This window comes from Schistocerca cancellata, chromosome 1 (assembly GCF_023864275.1).
Source record: "Schistocerca cancellata isolate TAMUIC-IGC-003103 chromosome 1, iqSchCanc2.1, whole genome shotgun sequence".
Classification (NCBI taxonomy): domain Eukaryota; kingdom Metazoa; phylum Arthropoda; class Insecta; order Orthoptera; family Acrididae; genus Schistocerca; species Schistocerca cancellata.
In genome coordinates, this window is record NC_064626.1 from 315,538,061 (window position 1) to 315,562,185 (window position 24,125).

General features: G+C 40.9%; 1 protein-coding gene across 1 annotated transcript in view; it reads left to right on the forward strand.

Moving 5' to 3' along the window:
- Positions 1-24,125, forward strand: part of LOC126172899 (another transcription unit protein) — a 73,997-nt gene that overhangs the window by 11,632 nt on the left and 38,240 nt on the right. Inside the window, exon 3 of the mRNA XM_049920915.1 lies at positions 342-453. Coding sequence (XP_049776872.1) covers positions 342-453 — 112 coding nt within the window. The remainder of the gene's footprint in view (positions 1-341; positions 454-24,125) is intronic.

Consider the following 24,125-nt stretch of genomic DNA (forward strand, 5'->3'; position numbering starts at 1 on the left):
AGATTTCATTCATTTTCCTATTTGATGTAAGATAGACATACAAACAGGTAACTGAGCAACGCTGGGTAATCAACTAGTATTGGTATGAAGTATGCAGTGACATGCCCTATGATGTGGAGATGTATATGTACACTTTAAAAAAAAGTCCAGAAGTATGTGCTGGCAAGTAAAGTCATTTGTCACAGCTAGTTCTTAAAACATCAAATCTGAAATGTGTGCTGGGATGTGTGGATAGTGTAAAGGTACAATAGAGGTATATCAATTTAGTATCAGTATTTTCTAATAATAGGTACATTTTTACTAGAAAGAAAAGGAAATTACTTTTCTTTTATAATTTTCAGTTAAAGACAAAAGTGAAGATGAAGATGCTGCAAGGGCATCAAGAAAAGATGACAGCAGTGATGATGAAAGGAAATCACACAGTGAGAATGAAAGTACTATGGAAAAAGACAGGTAACAACCATCACTGTAATCATTAGCAGCAAAACTTTTAGGAGCCCACACGAAGGCCTTTCAGTTATAAGTAAATGTAGCTCAGAATGTTGTTATTTTCCCATGTGGTTAATATTTTGTATAAAATGTCCGTCTGGTATTTGCTTAAAATACCGAGTTATATTGTTATATTTCCAGTTATTTTTTGTATTGAATTTTTATTCCATGTCTTAGTAAAATAAATTTTGATTCATAGTGTGGTAACACTAACGTTTACGTAGCACTTCACTTAGCATAGACCGGGACTGTGTCCTAGGCATGCCCGATGTTAACTGACTGAGCACGGCCCATGCTGCCTGAGTTGTTGTTGTTGTTGTTGTTGTTGTTGTTACGCCGGCAGAGGCCATGTCTGAATTCTCGCGTGCCCTCTGGTGGGCGGGACTCTACTTGCGGCTACTACCGTCCATGACGCGCCGTGCCGATGTGCGCCTCCCGCGATCTTTCTGGTGGCTACTGCACTCCTCCTCCTTCGGGGGGTGAAGCCACTGCGATGCACTGCGTCAGAAGGTGGAGCGTCGGGCAGGAGCGATGACCTCCACATCCATTGGAAGGCCGGAGTCGAGGAGATCTGCCAACCTTCGAGCCGGAACCTTCGAATACGGTTGGAAGTGACCCGCACGAAGAGGCCCCCGTCGTCCCACCACCGGAACCCGGGACAAAACGGGCGACAAGCTGTCGAACTGTGGATCCTGTTCCACCTCGGGAGGGGCAAGACCCAGTGGCGGGGACGATGGGGAAGGGATGACCACAGGTGAACCAGCCTCCTGAGAAACCGGGCCTGCGAGGGGGTCCGGCTCTCGCTGGGGCATCTCGAACGATGGCAATGCTGGTGCTGGAGCTACTGGAGGCTGCCAAGGCTGAGAACCATCGCAGTGCGGCAGAGTCACAGCGGGGAGAGGCGGTAACATCCCCTGAGAAACCAACACGGGCACCGGCAATGGGGAAGCCGGTGTCCAAGAGGTCAGAGGGTGGGTGCCCGAACGTGGACGTAGCTGTTTTTGGTGACGACATACCACCTAGTCCCCGCCTGCAAGGTATAGAGCCAGCGGCCATTTCAGCGCAGGACCACTGCCGGTATCCAACGTGGATTGCGACCAAACCCACGGGCCCAGACCGACATACCCAGTGGAATGCCAGTTACTCCATTTTGCAAGGACCAGGCTGGAGGAGGTGCAGCAGAGTCCTAGGTTGGCGCCCATGGAGGAGCTCTGCAGGGCTGCGTTCTCCCATTGGTGTGGTCTGGTATGCCGTCAGGAAAAACGTCAATGCTTCCTCCGCAGGAAATTCGTGCACATACTTTTTCATCTGCGTATTAAATGTGCGCACCATGCGCTCAGCTTCCCCATTCGATTGTGGATGGAAGGGGGGGAGAGCAAACGTGCCGAATACCGAAGCGCCTACAAAAATCCTGGAAGGTCTGTGAAATAAACTGCGGTCCATTGTCCGAGACCAGGGTGATTGGCAGACCTTCCACAGAAAAGATTTTTGCTAGTGCCTGGATTGCAACTTCTGAAGTGGTTGAGGAGCAGCGAACCACATATGGGAATCGGGAATAAGCATCAATGACAATGAGCCAAAAGCCATTGAGAAACGGGCCCGCAGAATCGATGTGAACACGTTCCCATGCTTGGGTTGCCGGCGGCCATGAAGAGAACGCTGCCCTGGGAGATAGGACCTCCCTTTGTAAACTTGCAGGAACAACCACACGAGGAGCTGTATCATCGGTAGCCAGAAGGAGAACTCCTTCCAAGAACTAGAGGCGGTCTCGTAGAATAAAATAATTACGAAGAGGGTCCGAGGCCTGGCCTGGAGGGCGGGATGAGCACCCCTGCTGAATGAGGCGAACTACTTGCCGGAGAACCGGGTCAGCTGCCATTTACCTGGCGACTCGAGAACTAGTGATCGGGAAGCCATCAACCACTTGGCGGGACGCCACATCCAAATGAAAACACATAATCTCCTCTCGATCGAACGTAGGATCCGGGCCCACTGGAAGACGGGAAAGAGCGTCGGCGTTGGCAAGCTGTCTGGTAGGGCGAAAATGAACGTCATAATGGTACTTGGAGAGGAACAAGGCCTAGTGCTGTAGTCTGTGGGCCGCCCTATCCGGAATCTGAGAGGCGGGGTCAAATAACGATATTAACTGCTTATGGTCAGTGATTAACTGAAACTTCGTGCCATACAAGAAAGGGTGAAACTTGGTAACAGCGTAACAATGGCCAAAGCCTCTTTTTCCACCTGGGAGTAATGGGCCTGCGCGGGACTAAGAGTTTTGGACGCAAACGCCAGTGGTTGCTCGGAACCATCTGCATTGCGATGTGCCAGGACCACCCCCACCCCATACTGCGAAGCATCTGTAGCCAGGACCAACGGCTTATGGGGGTCAAAAGTAGCCAAGCAAGGCACTGACATCAGGAGGCCCTTCAACGAGGTGAACGCTCGCTTGCATGCAGGCGACCAATCAAAAGGAACACCCTTGTGCAGAAGGCAGTACAGGGGGCGGGCTATGGTGGAAGCCCTGGGAATGAACCGGTAGTAATCGGCTATCTTGCCAAAAAAAAGCTTGTAACTCTTTCAGCGAAGCGGGCCGAGGAAGGTCGACGGTACCCTGGACCAAACTTCCTAGTGGCTGGATGCCGTGCTGAGAGATGGTGTAGCCCACATACTCAATGGACGGTTGGAAGAAGTTTGACTTATGCAGGTTGCAACACAAGCCCACAGACCTGAATTTGAGAAATAGGGTGCGAAGGTTGTGCAAGTGTTCCTTCGTGCTGCGGCCTGTGACAATTATGTCATCCAGGTAATTAATACAATGAGGGATTGTCGACGTGATATGCTCAAGATAATGCTGGAATATCGCTGGGGCATTGGATATTCCGAAGGCCAACCACTGGTATTGGTAAAGGCCAAACGGGGTGTTGACGACTGCCAGCCGTTTGGAGTCCTCATCAAGTGGTATCTGATGATAAGCCTCCAAAAGATCGATTTTCGAAAAATATTGGCCTCCCGCCACGGCGGAGAACAATTCATCAGCACGAGGCAAAGGATAGGTGTCCACCACCAATTGGGAATTAATGGTGGCCTTGAAATCGCCACAAAGACATAATTTTCCCGAGGGCTTCCTTACAATAACGAGGGGCGAAGCCCACTCACTAGAAGAAATGGGAAGAACGACCCCCAGGGCTGTCAGCCGGTCTAGCTCTTCCTGTACCTGAGGGCGCAGAGCCAAGGGGATCTGCCTCGCGCGTAGAAAACACGGGCGAGCCAACGCCTTCAACGTTAAGTGAGCTTCAAAATCTGAAACACGCCCCAAGCCCTCCTCAAAGATATCTGGAAAGTCTGAGATCAAAGATTCCAATGATTGATAGGGAACGTCTTCGGAGACCAACTGTATGGTGTCAGTGATAGAAAAACCGAAAGTTTGAAAGGCATCCATGCCAAAAAGGTTAGCGGAGCTCGCATCACTGACAACAATAAAAGTAATAGGCCGAGTGACTGATTTGTAAGTCACGTCAGTAGTGAATTGACCCAGTAGGGGAATGAACTGTTTACCATAACCGCGTAGACGCCGGTAAACTGGCGTCAATGGGGGCGATCCAAGGTCGGAATAAGTTTGTGCATTCAACAACGAAACTGCCGCGCCCGTATCTTTTTGCAGTTATAACCAGCGCGACCAAACCAACACCTCGATAAAGAGTTTGCGTGCCAATGCGTCGGGAGCCTGGCCTGATGAAACTTCCTGAATGTCAACGTCCACGTCCTCTGTACCTGCTTCCTTCGATTCTTTTGAGGCTGAGCGGCAAACTTTAGCAATGTGACCTTTTTTATTACATTTGCGACAAACGACCCAACGCTGGGGGCACTGTGACCGGTCTTGATGTATATAGCACGACGCACAGGACAACAACTGGGGCCGGCGGCCGGAATTCTGTTTACGCGCCGTGCAGGAGCTGCCGTAATGGCCGGATTGTAACGCTCGCACGTCGTCCACCCCGGGCAAAGTGGACGCAGACGCGCCGCCCTTAACTGCAGCGATGTCGCACCACGCTTCCAGCTGTTGACCTGCGGCATGAGAGACTTCATACGATTGAGCAATGGACAGGACTTCCTCATGGGAAGGGTCTTCTAACTGCAGGGCCCGTTGCCGGACCTCCCTATCAGGGGCCGAACGAACAATGACGTCGCGTACCATAATGTGGGCATACGACTCTCGCGACTGCTCCGTGACAAAATGACACTTGCGACTAAGACCGTGCAGGGTAGCGGCCCATGCCCGGTAAGACTGGCAGGGCTGCTTCTTGCATTGATAGAACTCGACCCTAGCCGCCACAACATGCGTGCAGCAGCGATAATATGAAGACAGCAATCAACACAATGCGTCAAAAGACAAGGACGAGGGTTCCTGTAACGGCGCTAGCTGCCGCAAAACTTGATATAGCGAGGGAGATATCCAAGACAAAAAAAGAGCACGACATACCTCCGCATCGGCAACATGAAACACCTGGAAATGCTGCCGAAGGCGATGTTCATATGCATCCCAATCCTCCGCCGTCTCGTCATACGGGGGAAAGGGAGGAGGGAACGGCGCTGGAGCAGACTGCATGGAGAGCAACGCCGGAAGCACTTGTTTCATGGTGACCAGGAGCTCCGTCTGCTGCTCAACCAAAACCCGCACTAAATCTGCCATGCTGTGGAGAAGCTGCGAAACCGGAACAACGACGCAACATGCGAAAGAACGACCCTACTTGTCGCCAATTGTGTAGTAACACTGTTCACGTTTACGTAGCACTTCACTTAGCATAGACCGGGACTGTGTCCTAGGCATGCCCGATGTTAACTGACTGGGCACGGGCCATGCTGCCTGAGTTGTTGTTGTTGTTGTTGTTGTTGGTACGCCGGCAGAGGTCGCGTCCGAATTCTCGCGTGCCCTCTGGTGGTCGGGACTCTACTTGCGGCAACTACCGGCCGTGACGCACTGTGCCGATGTGCGCCTCCCGCGATCTTTCTGGTGGCTACTGCAGATAGTGATCAGAGAGATTCCGTATGTGGATATTACATAACTTATGTTGAAAATAAGTATGTGATTCCAATTTTAAAAAATACTTAAATGAACAGCTTAAATATTGGGACAGATGAAGTGGACCATTTTCAAGATTATCAGGGTTTAAACAAAAGAGGTGGAACAGTTGATGTGTTGTGTGTGTTCAAAGATCCGGCTTTAAATGATAACTCTAGGAATATGCTGCAACCACATACATATCACTCCCATAGGGATTGTGAGGATGAGGTTAGATTAATTACAGCATGACAGAGGCATTTAAACAGTTATTTTTTTCCTATGCTCCACACTTGAATGGAACTAGAAAAAGTCGTAATAACTAATACAGTGGCACATATCTGCTACTATGCTCTTCACAGTGGTTTGCGGAGCGTAGATGTCGATGAATTAACATTCCATAGTTTTATATACATGTCACATAGGTTTTCAAAAATATCTGCAGGGGATGTATTTGACGTTATTGCGAGGTCTCCAGCATGCAGATCTGAATGAGTTCAGATCATTAATTGGCTGAGGCAACATTATAGATTTGCAAGACATTTTTCAATTGTTTTGCATATCTGGTCAGTAGCTAATACACACTACTCTGCATATGTACAGGGTCTCTCATTTAGCATGATTCCAAAGTAACTTCTCATCCAGAAGCAAAATAAAAAGTTTATCGAACAAATGTTTAACTACGAGTGGGATATTAACCAGCAGAATTGCTTTTTTTTTTTTCTTTTTTTAAATAGCACCCTATTTTTTTTATTCGATAATGTTGTTTGTTAATACCTGTCTGGTAGCTACCGAACTTTTGCTGGCTATGTCTTTTATATTGCTTGTGGACAAAAATTACACTACTGGCCATTAAAATTGGCTACAACAAGAAGAAATGCAGATGATAAACGGGTATTCATTGGACAAATATATTATACTAGAACTGACATGTGATTACATTTTCATGCAATTTGGGTGCATAGATCCTGAGAAATCAGTACCCAGAACAACCACTTCTGGCCTTAATAACGGCCTTGATACGCCTGGGCAACGGCCTTGATACGCCTGGGCATTGAGTCAAACAGAGCTTGGATGGCATGTACAGGTAAGCTGCCCATGCAGCTTCAACACGATACCACAGTTCATCAAGAGTAGTGACTGGCGTATTGAGACATGCCTGTTGCTCAGCCACCACTGACCAGACGTTTTCAATTGTGAGATATCTGGAGAATGTGCTGGCCAGGGCAGCAGTCGAACATTTTCTGTATCCAGAAAGGCCCGTACAGAACCTGCAACATGCGGTCGTGCATTATCCTGCTGAAATGTAGGATTTCGCAGGGATCGAATGAAGGGTAGAGGCACGGGTCGAAACACATCTGAAATGTAACGTCCGATGTTCAAAGTGCCGTCAATGCGAACAAGAGGTGACCGAGACATGTAACCAATGGCACCCCATACCATCACGCCGGGTGATGCGCCAATATGTAGAGGACGAATACACGCTTCCAATGTGCATCCACCGCGATGTCGCCAAACACAGATGCGACCATCATGATACTGTAAATAGAACCTGGATTCATCCAAATAAATGACGTTTTGCTATTCATGCACCCAGGTTCGTCGTTGAGTACACCATCGCAGGCGCTCCTGTCTGTGATGCAGCGTCAAGGGTAACCGCAGCCACGGTCTCCAAGCTGATAGTCCATGCTGATGCAAACGTCGTTGAACCGTTCGTGCAGATGGTTGTTGTCGTACAAACGCCCCCATCTGTAGACGCAGGGATCGAGACGTGGCTGCACGATCCGTTACAGCCATGCAGTGCCTGTCATCTCAACTGCTAGTGATACAAGGCCATTGGGATCCAGCACGGCGTTCCGTATTACCCTCCTGAACCCACCGATTCCATATTCTGCTAACAGTCATTGGATCTCAACCAACACGAGCAGCAATGTCGCGATACGATAAACCGCAATTGCGATAGGCTACAATCCAACCTTTATCAAAGTCGGAAACGTGATGGTACGCATTTCTCCTCCTTACACAAGGCGTCACAACAATGTTTCATCAGGCAACACCGGCCAACTGCTGTTTGTGTATGAGAAATCGGTTGGAAACTTTCCTCATGTGAGCACATTGTAGGTGTCGCCACTGGCGACAACCTTGTGTGAATGCTCTGAAAAGCTAATCATTTGCATATCACAGCATCTTCTTCCTTTCGGTTAAATTTCACGTCTGTAGCACGTCATCTTCATGGTGTAGCAATTTTAATGGCCAGTAGTGTATTTGGCATGGTCAAGAGAAATGTTAAAACCTGTATATTTCACTAACCAACAGTGTTATTGGCTTAATTAAATCTTTTATTTGCTGTGAAGAAGCAACATCCAAAGAAACACTTCCCACAGATGAGAGTATTAAAATCCTAATGGTTAACTGTCGAAGCATTTGTGACAAATTGCCAGAATTTGAAGCTCTCCTGAAAAGTGGTGAAGCTCACATAATGCTAGGTACAGAAAGCTGGTAGAAACCTGAAATTGATAGCAGTGAGATTTTTGGGGAAAATTTAAGTACATATCAAAAGGATAGGCAAATGGGAAATGGAGTTGGTGTGTTTGTCACAGTAGACAAAAATCTCAGATCCACCACGACAGAAATTGAAGCTGTTTGTGAAATTGTTTGGACAAGACAAAGTATCAGGGATGGGCATAAAATGATAATTGGATCCTTCCATCACCCACCAGATTCATCTCCTGATGTAACAGGAAACCTTAGAGAAAACCTCAGTTCACTTGTATATAAGTTCCCCAATCATACTATAATCATCAGTGGGGACTTGAATCATCGAGAAAATTACAGTTTTGTTAGTGGTGGTTGTGATAAGACATCTTGTGAATCATTACTAAATGCCTTTTCTGAAAACTACCGAGAACAGATAATGCAGAACCCTCTCATTATGGAAATATATTGCATCTAATTGCAACAAATAAACCTGACGTCTTTGAGGATGTCCCCATCGAAAATGGTATGCAGTTGCATACTATGTTGCGGTTGTGGTAACATTGATTACCAAAGTACAAAAGATAACTAAAACAAGTAGAAAGATATATAAGTTCAGTAAACTAGATAAAGAATTGGTAGTGTCATATCTCACAGAGGAATTTCAAACTTTTAGCTTAGGGCAAGAGCATGTAGAGGAACTATGACTCAAAATTAAAAGATTAATTACCATGCACTAAATAGATACGTACCCAGTAGAACAGTTTGTTGTGGGAGAGACCCCTCCATGGTATACAGTCACTGTAAACAAATTTCTAAAGAAACAGAGAGTACTGCATAATAGGTATAAAACAAAGTATAGGGCTATAGATAGAGAGATGCTAAAGCAAACACATTTGACTGTCAAGAGAATTATAAGTGTAGCCTTCAGTGAATACGATAGAAGAGCATTGTTGAATTGTATTTCACAAAACCCACAGAAATTCTGTTCATACATAAAGGCTACTTATTTAGTAAATACAGTCATAGTCGCATTGAAGTTTTAGTTATTGCAGTATTTTCCACGCCAGTATGGACAGGCTTGCTCGATGCCAGCAATTCTTTCTGTCCTCAAGGAATGTAGATTTGATGTGATCTCTTTAGAAGAGCAAAACAGGTCATCTAGAAATAAAAATTAGCAACTTAAATGAGACTTCGTCTGTTTTTACTAAATAAGTTATATTAATAGATAGCTGTTTGCCCGGAACAGTGTTCCAAAATATTTTTTTGTGTGTTATGGCTGTTAGTGGCATCAACGTTAGTATCCAGTCCCAAATGAATGAGACAGGAAATGAAACTGAGGGTAGCAAAGCAAAAGCTGAAATGCTTAACTTCATTTCCAGAGATTTATTATTGTTGTTGTTGTTGTTATTATTATTATTATTATTATTATTATTATTATTATTATTATTACTTTTTTTAACAAAGAAAACCCAGGAGAACTGCCCCAATTTAATCCTCGTACCACTGAAAATATGAGCAAGGTAATTATTAGTGTCAGTGGTATTTAGAAACAGCTGAAATCATTTAATCTGTCATAGATCCCTCTAACAAAAAACTGTGCTCAGTTCTTGGAAAAAAGCACAGGTCACACCTGTCCACAGGAACGGTAGGAGAAATGATCCACAAAATTACCATCTAGTATCCTAGACATTGATTTGTTGTAAAATCTTAAAACACCTTCTGAGCTGAATCATCATCAGGCAAGACCCAACTTGCACTTTTCTCGCATGGAGTAGTGAAAGTTTTGAATCAAGGCAGGTGGGTAGATGCAGTATTTCTTGATTTCCGTAAAGCATTTGACTCAGTACCACACCTACAGTTACTTTAAAAAATATGAACATATGGGATATGAAGTGAAATTTGTGACTGGATTGAGGACATTTTGGCAGGGAGGATGCAACATGTTATCTCAGATGGAGAGTTATCATCAGTTGTAAAAGTAACTTTGGGTGTGCAGCAGGGAAATGTATTGGTACACTTGCTGTTCATGATGCATATTAATGATCTTGCAGACAGTATTAATAGTAACCTCAGAATATTTGCAGACGATGGAGTTATATATAATGAAGTACTGTCTGAAAGAAACTGCATAAATATTCAGTCAGATCTTGATAAAATTTTTAAGTGATCCAGAGGCTGGCAGCTTGCTTTTAAATGTTCAAAAATGTTAAACTGTGCTCTTCACAAAACGAAAAAACATAATATCCTATGACAATAATGTCATTGAGTCAGTGTTGGAATCAGCCAACTTGTATAAATACCAGGGTGTAACAGTTTGTAGGGATATGAAATGGAATGATCATGTAAGTTCAGTAGTGGGTAAAGCTTGTGGTAGATTTTGGGTTATTGGCATAATATTGGGGAAGTGCAGTCAGTCTACAAAGGAGATTGCTTACAAATCTCTCATGCAGATGGTTCTAGAATATTGCTCAAGTGTGTGGGACCTATACTGAATAGGACTAAATGGGATATTGAACGTACAGAGAAGTGCAACACGAATGGTCACAGATTTATTTGATCCATGGGAAAGTTTCAAGAACCCCCCACTTGTACTGAACCTTCAGATATGTCTCAGTTTAGCAGTTGAGTCCATAGATGGTGGTGTAAGGCGCATACATTATAACTGGCCATGCTTTCCTACCCGCGTTTTGCGATAATTAAGCCAGTCCGAACTTGAACTCACATAGTGAGCTGCCACATAGAAATATTTTTTACGTGTTATGTGGAGATGCTCTCATAGTTTTATATCCCTGTGCACAGCTGTAGCAATGCCATCAGATTCTGAAAGTGCAATACTACTGTCTGTGTTTTACATAATGAAGCAAGAAAAAGTTTTTTGTGTAAATAATTTTTACACGTGATGCTATTAACGTGTGTTTATTTAAAAAATACCATAAACTGAACTTCTTTGCACAAATTACAAGCTATCTATTAACGGAACAAGAGCGTGGTCTACTGCATGAGTAGACCAAAAGGCATCCTATCAACAACTGCCGACTGTGGCACATAGTCCGTGTCTTGACCATGTTGTTGTTGTTGTTGTTGTTGTTATGGTCTTCAGTCCTGAGACTGGTTTGATGCAACTCTACATGCTAATCTATCCTGTGCAAGCTCCTTCATCTCCCAGTACCTACTACAACCTACATCCTTCTGAATCTGCTTAGTGTATTCATCTCTTGGTCTCCCTCTATGATTTTTACCCTCCACACTGCCCTCCAATGCTAAATTTGTGATCCCTTGATGCCTCAGGACATATCCTACCAATCGATCCCTTCTTCTAGTCAAGTTGTACCACAAACTTCTCTTCTCCCCAATCCTATTCAATACCTCCTCATTAGTTACATGATCTACCCACCTGATCTTCAACATTCTTCTGTAGCACCACATTTCGAAAGCTTCTATTCTCTTCTTGTCCAAACTATTTATTGTCCATGTTTCACTTCCATACATGGCTACACTCCATACAAATACTTTCAGAAACAACTTCCTGACACTTAAATCTCTACTCGATGTTAACAACTTTCTCTTCTTCAGAAACGCTTCCCTTGCCATTGCCAGTCTACATTTTATATCCTCTCTACTTCAACCGTCATTAGTCATTTTGCTCCCCAAATAGCAAAACTCATTTACCACTTTAAGTGTCTCATTTCCTAACCTTATTCCTCAGCATCACCCGATTTAATTCGAATACATTCCATTATCCTCGTTTTGCTTTTGTTGATGTTCATCTTATATCTCCTTTCAAGACACTGTCCATTCCATTCAACTGCTCTTCCAAGTCCTTTTCTGTCTCTGACAGAATTACAATGTCATCGGCGAACCTCAAAGTTTTTATTTCTTCTCCCTGGATTTTAATAACTACTCTGAATTTTTCTTTTGTTTCCTTTACTGCTTGCTCAATGTACAGATTGAATAACATCGGGGAGAGGCTACAACCCTGTCTTACTCCCTTCCCAACCACTGCTTCCCTTTCATGTCCCTCGACTCTCATAACTGCCATCTGTTTTCTGTACAAATTGTAAATAGCTTTTCGCTCCCGGTATTTTACCCCTGCCACCTTTAGAATTTGAAGGAGAGTATTCCAGTCAACATTATCAAAAGCTTTCTACCTTTAGAATTTGAAGGAGAGTATTCCAGTCAACATTATCAAAAGCTTTCTCTAAGTCTACAAATGCTAGAAACGTAGGTTTGCCTTTCCTTAATCTTTCTTCTAAGATAAGTCGTAAGGTCAGTATTGCCTCACGTGTTCCAACATTTCTACGGAATCCAAACTGATCTTCCCTGAGGTCGGCTTCTACCAGTTTTTCCATTCGTCTGTAAATAATTCGCGTTAGTATTTTGCAGCTGTGACTTATTAACTGATAGTTCGGTAATTTTCACATCTGTCAGCACCTGCTTTCTTTGGGATTGGAATTATTATATTCTTCTTGAAGTCTGAGGGTATTTTGCCTGTCTCGTACAGCTTGCTCACCAGATGGTAGAGTTTTTTCAGGACTGGCTCTCCCAAGGCCGCCAGTAGTTCTAATGGAATGTTGTCTACTCCCGGGGCCTTGTTTCGACTCAGGTGTTTCAGTGCTCGACCATACAACCAGTATAATTCATATAAGATCATACATCTCTGGTTATACCAAAGTTATTTTTTAATATCAATGTTTCTTGGCATTGTAAAATTACTGAAAGACAGTATTTATGACCTGTGGACTCCTCTTAATGTCTGAGTGGCAAAAGGCAACTTTTGTTAGCAAATATTTATTAATAACAATTACATGATTCGTGCCAGATAAATGCACTTCCCCTATGTATTTCCTTGCTGACATCACGAGTGATTTTTACATCCTCTACTCATCCCACTGGCTTTGAATGCTCCAGATGGCCAACTACCTCTGCTACCCAACATGGGAACCTACCAGTCGTTGCTTACTCCATACGTACTGCAGTGCTGATACATTCAATTCACGTATGTAAATGATGAAACTAGAAATAAAGCAAAATGCACTCTTACCTGCAAATAAGCAGTACCTTACATATCCTGTTTGGTAACTGCTTTTCAAAACTGTGATTTTTTTTATTGATTTTTTTTCAGATAAAATCAGAATTTTGGAAACATTAGAAACTCGTTATCTCAGTTCTTAGGAGCAGCCCTTACACCATAGGTCATTTTATTTTATGCCTGTTACTTTACATATTCTTGGCCACTTCAAATATGATTTTAGTAGTTTGACAGAAATCTTTACAATGCAAAATCTACTGGTTTATGAAATCTTACTACATTTGCACCTACTGTGAAACAGTTCTCCTAGCTTCTGATTATTAGCATTTGCATAATCTTTGAGTTTTGACTACCATGCTCTCCTAAATTTTAACTACCAAAATCTTTCAAAATATCACATGAATGTATATCAACAAAACATATTATACAAAATACTTCAAGTATGATCACAAAGGCAAATTTATATTAGCTCGACACAGTTATTTGGCGAGAAGCACTATTAGTCATGAGCCAAAATTGTTGCTCCTAGGTGACATGTGTGCATTGCTTGATGATTCCAGCCATAATTTGCCAACAGCGTCTCTGGTTGCTAACTTGTCATCAGACTTGGTTATCAGTGCACTTCATCTATGGAGGTGTGCTCAGAATTCCCTATGTTCTCATCATCAAGACATCAAGTATGAATACATGAGATGAAGGCACAGGGGAGCCAAAATAATAATAATAATAATAATAATAAACCCCGTGGAGGCCTGGGAAAAGAATAGGCCTCCGGTATGTTCTGCCAGTCGTAAAAGGCGACGAAAAGAACAAACCACTAATAGGGCTAACCCCCCTTTTAGTGTGACTACTTGGTTCAGGACAGAACTAAAGAAGCCTCGGACAAGCGCCGTCATGGTCGGGGACGGCGCTTGAACCTTATGCCCACCCACAATGGTAACGACACTGCCAGCCAACTGGAAAATGATTTAAATCCAAATAGAGGTGTTTTGCAGGATATGCTCCCTGCAACCACCCTAGAAGGAAAACAAAGACAGAGGATGAGATGGTCAGATGAAGTTAATCGACACCTCATGTTCTGTTATTACCTAGCAACAAGCCTAGGAACCAACACAACTGGATACAGATCACAAGTATACACAACATTTATTACCAGATACCCGTAATTAAAATTTTTAACAGAACAACAACTGGCTGATCAGATCCGTGTAATAATCAAAAATAACAGGATACCCCAGTCACAATTAGAAAACATCAAACAACAAGTACAACAAATACTGGAACAAAATAATGCGCAATTAGAAGAAGAAGAAGAAGAAAATACAGTAATGGACTCAAACATCCCAGAGAAAACAAACAAAGAACAAAACACGTCAATTAAACAATCAGAGGAAAACGAAATCTTAAGACAGCCACCAGAACAAGCACAAATAGAACATCAAGTGACACACATGTGAGATATAGAAGAAAAATTTCAGTTGACATATATAGAATACAAAGACACAAATACAGACATTAGACCATTCTTGCATAGACCAGCAAATAACCCACAAGTCGAAACAACAATTACAACTATCAACACAATCATACACAACAAAATAAACGAAAACACAACTATGGAAGAGTTACAACTACTGGTTTATGTAGGAGCACTCGCTACACTAAATATACACACTAGGCAGAGATCAGAACCAACCAACACACAGAAGAAACCCACAAAACCAGCATGGCAACACAGGCTACAGATCAGAATAGAAAAACTGAGAAAAGACATCGGACAGCTAACACAATTTATAAGAAATGAAATATCAGACAAAAATCGAAAAAGGTTAGGTAAAATCTCACAACTAGAAGCAATAGAGCAATTAGATGATAAGAAGCAGAAATTACAAGCATTGGCCAAACGACTCGGAAGATACAAAAAAAGTGAAAATAGAAGGAAACAAAACCAAACATTCAACATAAACCAAAAGAAATTTTACCAAACAATAGATAACACACACATTAAAATAGACAATCCACCAAACATAACAGACATGGAACACTTCTGGAGCAACATATGGTCAAACCCGGTACAACATAACAGGCATGCACGGTGGATACAAGCAGAAATAGACTCGTACAAGATGATACCACAAATGCCTGAAGTGATAATTTTGCAACATGAAGTCACCCGAGCAATTAATTCTACGCACAATTGGAAAGCCCCTGGAAATGATAAAATAGCAAATTTCTGGCTAAAGAAGTTCACCTCAACACATTCACATCTAACTATAAATTATTTAACAGTTACATTGCAGACCCATACACATTCCCTGATACACTTACACATGGAATAACCTATCTGAAACCTAAAGATCAAGCAGACACAGCAAACCCAGCTAAATATCGCCCCATAACATGCCTACCAACAATCTACAAAATATTAACTTCAGTCATTACACAGAAATTAATGACACGTACAACACAGAACAAAATTATAAATGACGAACAAAAAGGCAGCTGCAAAGGAGCACGAGGATGTAAAGAGCAACTGATAATCGATACAGAGGTGACATATCAAGCTAAAACTAAACAATGGTCGCTACACTACGCATACATTGATTACCAAAAAGCTTTTGATAGTGTACCCCACTCATGGTTACTACAGATATTGGAAATATACAAAGTAGATCCTAAATTGATACAATTCCTAAACATAGTAATGAAAAACTGGAAAACCACACTTAATATCCAAACAAATTCATATAATATCACATCACAGCCAATACAGATTAAGCGTGGAATATACCAAGGAGTCCTCTCTGGTTCTGTCTTGCTCTGAACCCACTATCCAACATGCTAAATAATACAAATTATGGATATAATATTACTGGAACATACCCACACAAAATCACACATTTGCTATACATGGATGATCTAAAACTACTGGCAGCAACAAATCAACAACTCAACCAGTTACTAAAGATAACAGAAGTATTCAGCAATGATATAAATATGGCTTTTGGAACAGACAAATGTAAGAAAAATAGCATAGTCAAGGGAAAACACACTAAACAAGAAGATTACATATTGAATAACCACAGTGATTCCATAGAAGCGATGGAAAAAACAGATGCCTATGAATACCTAGGATACAGAAAAAAAATGGGAATAGATAATACAAATATTAAAGAAGAACTAAAAGAAAAATATAGACAAAGACTAACAAAAATACTGAAAACAGAATTGACAGCAAGAAACAAGACAAAAGCTATAAATACTTATGCTATACCAATATCGACCTACTCATTTGGAGTAGTGAAATGGAGTAACACAGACCTAGAAGCACTCAATACACTTACACGTTCACAATGCCACAAATATAGAATACATCACATACATTCAGCAACAGAAAGATTCACATTAAGCAGAAAGGAAGGAGGAAGGGGATTCATCGACATAAAAAACCTACATTATGGACAGGTAGACAATTTAAGAAAATTCTTTCTAGAACGAGCAGAAACTAGCAAAATACACAAAGCAATCACTCATATAAATACATCGGCTACACCACTGCAATTTCATAACCACTTCTACAACCCTTTAGATCACATAACATCAACAGATACGAAGAAAGTAAATTGGAAAAAGAAAACACTACATGGCAGGCACCCGTATCATCTAACACAGCCACACATCGATCAAGACGCATCCAACACAGAAGAAGAAAAGGCAATATATACAGTGAGACAGAAGGTTTCACGATTGCAATACAGGATCAAACAATAAACACCAGGTATTACAGCAAGCATATTATTAAAGATCCCAATACCACACCAGATAAATGCAGACTTTGCAAACAACAAATAGAAACAGTAGATCACATCACAAGTGGATGTACAATACTAGCAAATGCAGAATACCCCAGAAGACATGACAATGTAGCAAAAATAATACATCAACAACTTGCCATAAAACATAAACTAATAAAACAACACGTTCCCACATACAAGTATGCACCACAAAATGTACTGGAGAATGATGAATACAAATTATACTGGAACAGAACCATTATAACAGATAAAACACCACCACATAACAAACCTGCCATCATACTCACCAATAAAAAGAAGAAATTAACACAACTAATCGAGATATCCATACCCAATACAACAAATATACAAAAGAAAACAGGAGAAAAAAATTGAAAAATACATCCAACTGACTGTGGAAGTCAAGGACATGTGGCATCAGGATAAAGTTGACATTATACCGATTATACTATCAACTACAGGAGTCATACCACACAATATCCACCAGTACATCAACGCAATACAGCTACATCCAAACGTATATATACAACTACAGAAATCCGTAATTATTGATACGTGTTCAATAACCTGAAAGTTCCTAAATACAATGTAACATATACCATACAGTTAAAAGGAAGTCACGCTTGATGAAGGTCTGCGTCACTTTCCATTTTTAACCAGACCTAAGGTCTGAGAAAAATAGAAATAATAATAATAAATTACATTTCCCAAACACTAGATTGTTTATTCTAACTAACTCTACTGGTTCTGCCCATGTGGCCAAAATTCAAAAATTTAATTTACTACCACCCTTATGAATTGGAGACTACTTTTCAAATAATTATTATGTAATAAACAATTCAAAAGTTATGTGACAGTCCATTAATTTGATTACTTCTTGAAAAATTATCCTCTTTTTAATTACTTTATTGTTTATTGGATTGAATCTTTAATAACAGCTGTTAACTGTTGGTATTAAATTATTTAGGTGTACATTGTTTGTTTATCTATACTTCATAAAGGGTCGGCTCACTACGTTTACCAATGTTGCAGTTGTGACGTATCTCTGTTTACGTCATGTCAGCCACATCACATAATCATCTGGCTTGGCTGTTCCATAATCTGTCTGTGCTCTGCACACATCGTAGCCTCTCTCCACCTATGCGGTCCCTTTAATGTCCTTGCTGACGTCACAGTACACCAACACACCACGTCCTCTCGGGGTTCAGTCAATCCCTGCCTTTTTTATACAGACACATAAACTGAACATACGTTATTTCAGAATACTTAGAACTACTTTCTCTCTCAGCAGTTTAATAGAACTATTATTTACAATGCATTTCATGGTCATGTCTGTGTATTTCACAGTGTATATTCATTGTTATCTTACGAGAGAGATATTCCGTCTTCAGAGTGTGTAGGCTTCTGTTCAGTTATCATAGAATCTCTTAACATCGACTATATTGTATATGCCTCTTATCACATGGTGGGACTCTGGGTGTGCTACTTCCTCTACATTAGGATGTAGCATCCTACAATGGTCCTTCAAACATTTCATAAAATTTCTTTATTTCATCTACTATCCATGAACCAACCTCACTCTGATTCTGATTCGTTTTTCTCAGGGATATACCTTCCTCTTTATCTACTTCCCACCGAAAATACTTGTGCGTTATTTTAAGGTGGTGCTTATCATGCACTTTCTCTTTGGGACTATCCATTTTGTCAAATTTAATTTCCTTCTGAGAACTGTTTACCATTAGGTTCATACTACTATTTTCTAAACCGATAATTGCTTAATAGTCCACCAACAAATCTGTCCCTATTATTGATTCAGTACAAAGATTTGAGACCACCATAGCACTAACCTCCAATAAAATTCCTTGAACATTTATCTCTAATAACACATGATTCTTTATTTTCTGAAATTCTCCTCCTCCTGCACCTATAACTGTAACTCATTGTAACGGCAATACTGGTACCTCACTTCTACCTCCTATTTGGGCATAAAGCCCCTCTGCTACAGCACGTAATTCACTTCCTGTATCAGTAACAGCAATTGCATTAATTCCATTAATTTCCAGATTGCAACTGGTTGGTATTCCTCTTTCTTATGTATTTCATCATCTTCAAAAAGAACTTCTCTGTTACCCCCCAAGACTTTTTCCTTACCGAGCGAGGTGGCACAGTGGTAGCACACTGAACTCGCATTCAGGAGGACGACGGTTCAATCCCATGTCCGGCCATCCTGATTTAGGTTTTCCGCGATTTCCCTAAATCGCTCCAGGCAAATGCTGGGATGGTTCCTTTGAAAGCGCACGGCCGATTTCCTTCCCCATTCTTCCCTAATCCGATGAGACCAATGACCTCGCTGTTTGGTCTATTCCCCCAAACAACCCAACCTCAGCCCCCAACTTTCCCTTATAAACGTCTTCATAGTCAGTGCCATATTACTTATATGAGCTTGTGTTCAGACCTCTCACAAACTGCTCTCTAGTTTTCCCTTTTCTGGGGTCTCCTTTCTTAGTTTCTTTCTGCCCTGTTGTCATTGTGTCTCATTTTTTTCTTGCTATTGCCTGTTACTGTGGTTCGTTCGACCCTCCTCTACCGTGTCTGTTAAAGCCATTGCCATGCTTCTCATTGTCTCTCCCATTATGATTTCTGTTGTGTTCCCTATGCTCATTATGGTTTCTGTTTTTTTTTCCCCTCCAATTACCACTTTCTCTCAATCTCCAATTTACTCCTCCCCAGCCATTACTGGATCTTTTCTCCCCTGAAATTGCATCCAAGTGGTCTAAAGTTTGTAAAATATCTTGTTATCTTTTTTTGATATCCCTATTAATTTTTCCTGAACACTGACTGGTAGTTTGACCAAAACTACAGCAATAAAGTCTTCTCACTAAGTGGGTTATTTAAACACAAGGTCTTCTCGCAGAAGCTTTGAAAATAATCTTTATACCTATCATACCCGATTTCTAAGAAATTTCTCCCCTGGAAGATGCAGTTTCTAACATTGCATACAGTTCTGTTAGCTTAGTATGTGTCTAAGAATTTTTTTAATAAATTCATTATACATTTGACGTGTTTCACCAGCTCTCATTCCCCATAAAAATGCATCTCCTTCCATTCTACTTTTAATACATCCTATTTTCCTCCTCTCATCCCAGTCTTCTGGTTTCTCGAAAGCTTTAGGATGAAGTTTCCCTTCTGGCGAAAAATTATGTAAAGTATGAACTTTTAAGTAGTAGTCTTCATTTGTATTGTTTCCACTATTATTTACAGCAATAATGTCTTTTAATTGTGAATTTAATTTCTCTTCAACCCTTCCAGCAAAGATATCAGTGCCTCTGTTAGTAAAATCACTGACCTCTTTCTGAATACTAGCTACATTTGTGAATATATCTTTAATATGTTTCTACTGAAGATATTTTATTAGATAAAGCTGTTTCTGTTTCATCTACTTTTTTATTTACATTGGAGACTGACACATTTAATTTTTCAAGGTTCTTACCAAAATTATGATATAAAATTTTAACATTATGTTGTAATTCTTTAATAAATTTACTGCGATTTACTACGGCTACTTCCCCAGTGGTGACTCTCTTTTTCGAAATTTTGAGCAACTGCTCACTGTTCCTTCATAATGTTCTCCATTATTTTTTTTTTTTTTCATCTGTCCCTTTGAAATGTTGGTTAGTATTCCTATTATCCAACCTAACAGCTGAGTTCTTGCTAATTTCTTTCATAATTTTTATCAACTGTTCTGTAGTACTCTAGCACTTTCCTGTATATTCTGTTATTAGTAGCTTCAAGTTTTTGGTTATTTTCTTCTAGTTTCTTGTTAGTCACTATAGAAGTTTCTTCTGTTTTGTTGTTAGTCATTTTCAGTTTTGTTATTTAGTTTCCCTTGCACTTTCCTCTAGTTGAAAAACATACCTGAAAACATGGTTTCACTTTCAGTCGTCATTCTTTCCTTGGCCACTGTATGAGTGTCTGAGTTTGCAGCATTTTCTGTGGTATCTTAAGTCTTTAATGGGACTTCCTGCCCCTTGTTACTTACAATATCGTTCATCCTGACTACAGGGCCTTCTTTTGATTTTATAAGTGGAAATACATCACACTTCTCTGACAAGCCAGAGGTCTCCTGTGCCATATTCTCGCTAATATTTGGTTTGCTCATTTTACTTTTAGTTGTCATGCCACTTCTAAGTAACATTAATTATATACACCTCTGTTCTGTCAGTTTAACTTACTTTGAAAATTGTATAATTTACTGGGTGCAGTAATATTCTGCTGCCTCATTGTGCATCAAACTCCATGCCTCAGCTAGAGTGCTTCCAGCACACCACTTCTCTACTGCTGTGCTGAGTTGCTATCCACGCAATGACATTGCATCCCATTGTTTCCTCTGATTACGCAGATTGCCTTGCCATGTCGGACATCACTGTCTTCTTTCTTCTGCTATGATCTCTTCTTGATGATCGTCCACTATTCTTAACGAGCAGAATATTTTTACTCCATTAATGCGAAATGTGTTTATCACTATGCAAAACTTATCACTTTATGTGACACACTTCCTGCGGTGCCAACTTACACAGTTGTAATGTTATACATTCCAATCACTTCTAATGATTATTGTTCACTTAAGGAAAGGCAAACCTATGTGTCTAGCATTTGTAGACTTAGAAAAAGCTTTTGACCATGGTGACTGGCATACTCTATTTCAAATTCTGAAGGTGGCAGGTGTAAAATACAGGGAGCGAAAGGCTATTTACAATTTTTACAGAAACCAGAAGGCAGTTACAAGAGTCAAGGGGCATGAAAGTGAAGCAGTGGTTGAGGAGGGAGTGGAGACAGGTTTGTAGCCTATCCTGATGCTATTCAATCTGTGTATTGAGCAAGCAGTAAAGGGGAAAAAAAGAAAAATTTGGAGTAGAAATTAAAATCCATGGAGAAGAAAAAAAACTTTGTGGTTTTTTCGATGACACTGTAATTCCGTCAGAGACAGCAAAGCAGCTGGAAGGAATGGACAGTGTCTTTAAAGGAGGCTATAAGATGCACATGAACAAGAGTGAAATGAGAATAATGGAATGCAGTCAAATTAAATCAGGTGAAGCTGAGGGAATTAGATTAGGAAATGAGACACAAAGTAGTAGATTAGTTTTGCTATTTGGGGAGCAAAATAACTGAAGATGGTTGAAGTAGAGAGGATATAAAATGTAGACTGGCTATGTCCAAGAAAACATTTCTAAAGAAGAGAAATTTGTAAACATCGAGTATAGATATAAGTGTCAGGAAGTCTCTTCTGAAAGTATTTGTATGAAGTGTAGCCATGTTTGGAAGTGAAAGATGGATGATAAACAGTGTAGACTAGAAGAGAATAGAAGCTTTCGAAATGTGGTGCTACAGAAGAATGCTGAAGATTAGATGGGTAGATCATGTAATTAATAAGTACTGTTGGGGAGAAGAGGAATTTGTGGCACAATATGAGAAGAAGAGAGCTGTTGGTAGACACGTGCTGAGGCATCAAAGGATCACCAGCTTAGTATTGGAGGGAAGCGTGGAGGATAAAAATCGTAGAGGCAGACCAAGAGATGAATACAGTAAGCAGATTCAGAAGATGTAGGTTGCAGTAGTTATTTAGAGATGAAGAGGCTTGCACAGGATAGAGTAGCATGGAGAGCTGCATCAAACCAGTCTATGGACTGGAAACCACAACAACAGATGTAGATGTAGATTGACGTAAATGTTTCTGCTGTACATTAATGTAAAAATTGGCCGTGGCAAGTCAGCCAGTTGATGTGATATGGGGTACGGAGGAGGGGTTGGTTGGCTACTACTCCTCAAGAAATGAAACTTTCCGTGTGAATATAGGTATGTCATTGTTTTAATTTATATGACCACCAGAATGCAAAATAATAAGTTCTCAAAAGCCAAAATTGTAGTAACAGCTATTATGAGTAGTCATTTTTTAAGAGCTCCATTATGAAATGGAATCTGGGGGGGGGGGGGGGGTGAGATTGATTGTCCTTGGAAAACAATGAATTACTGTCTTAATTTGCTACTTAATAGTCACATGTGTTTTCCAGTGGAAACATATCCTCAATGATGGCACATAAAAAAAGGATAAATTAGAAGCCCTTGAAAGTGAAGAGGTTAAGCTGAAAGACACTCTCCTTCCAAATTGTTTCAAAAATTGTAAAAAGAGAGGCAGGATCAAGATGGTCCACAAGATACAGTTTGTTTCCGCATATTGCATCTACACAGACAAATCATAGCAAATATTTGGGAATAGGTCAAATCTGTGCAGGCAGATAATAGCATTTGGACCAGAAATCACCACAAATCTGGCCCTAAAAAAGTGTATGTTAGTTCAATCTAATGTTTATTATCTTTCTATCTACATTTAATTTTAAAAGGCTGATACATGTCTTTGCTCAAGGGAGTTGATCGAATTAATAGAAATACAAGGCATATTCAGAAAGTAAGTGTGCTAGAGTTTTACATTTTTTTAGAAAAAGTATATTTGAAAACAAAATACAGGATATTGTTGATAGGTGTGTTGACTATTTTTCCACATAATCACCGTCCTGTTCAACACATATAGTGGGCTATGGCACAAGCTTCTTTATGCCTTCCTTCGAGAGCTCCTTCCCCAATTCGGAACCTCTTTCTGCATCTGCTTGTCAGTTGAAAATTGAATTAGTCATATGTGCCTCCAGGGAGGTGGAAAGATAATCTGAAGGCACCAAGTCAGGAGAGAATACAGGAGGTGGTTCAAAACATCCCAACCAAATGAGCCCAAGAGCATTATGGTGGCTAAAGGCTGTATGAAGATGAGTGTTGTCTTATAACAGGCACAACCCTCTCATCAGCATTCTCTTCCTTTTGCTTTGGACGCTCCTTAGGAATATTTTTAGTCTCACAATATAGTTAAGCATTGATAGTTCATCCGAGGCAGAAATTCAACCAAATTATGATTTTTGTAACCAAAATTGTGGTTTTGAACTTTTTGGCAGACAGAAAAACGCTGTACACCACTGTGAAGATTCTTTTCTTCTCAGGCATGTAATAAGCCACCAACATTTCATCTCCAGCCACAGTAGAGCTCAGAAAGTCCTCATCTTCCAATTGAAGTCACTCAAGGACGTGCAGGTGCTATTGACCTATTTCTCCCGTGCTGCTCTGTTAGCTGTTTTGGGACGCATCTTGCACTAGCATTCCAGTATTGCTGTGAATGTCTCATATGAGAGAGTTCTGGAGAGTTGTGGAAACA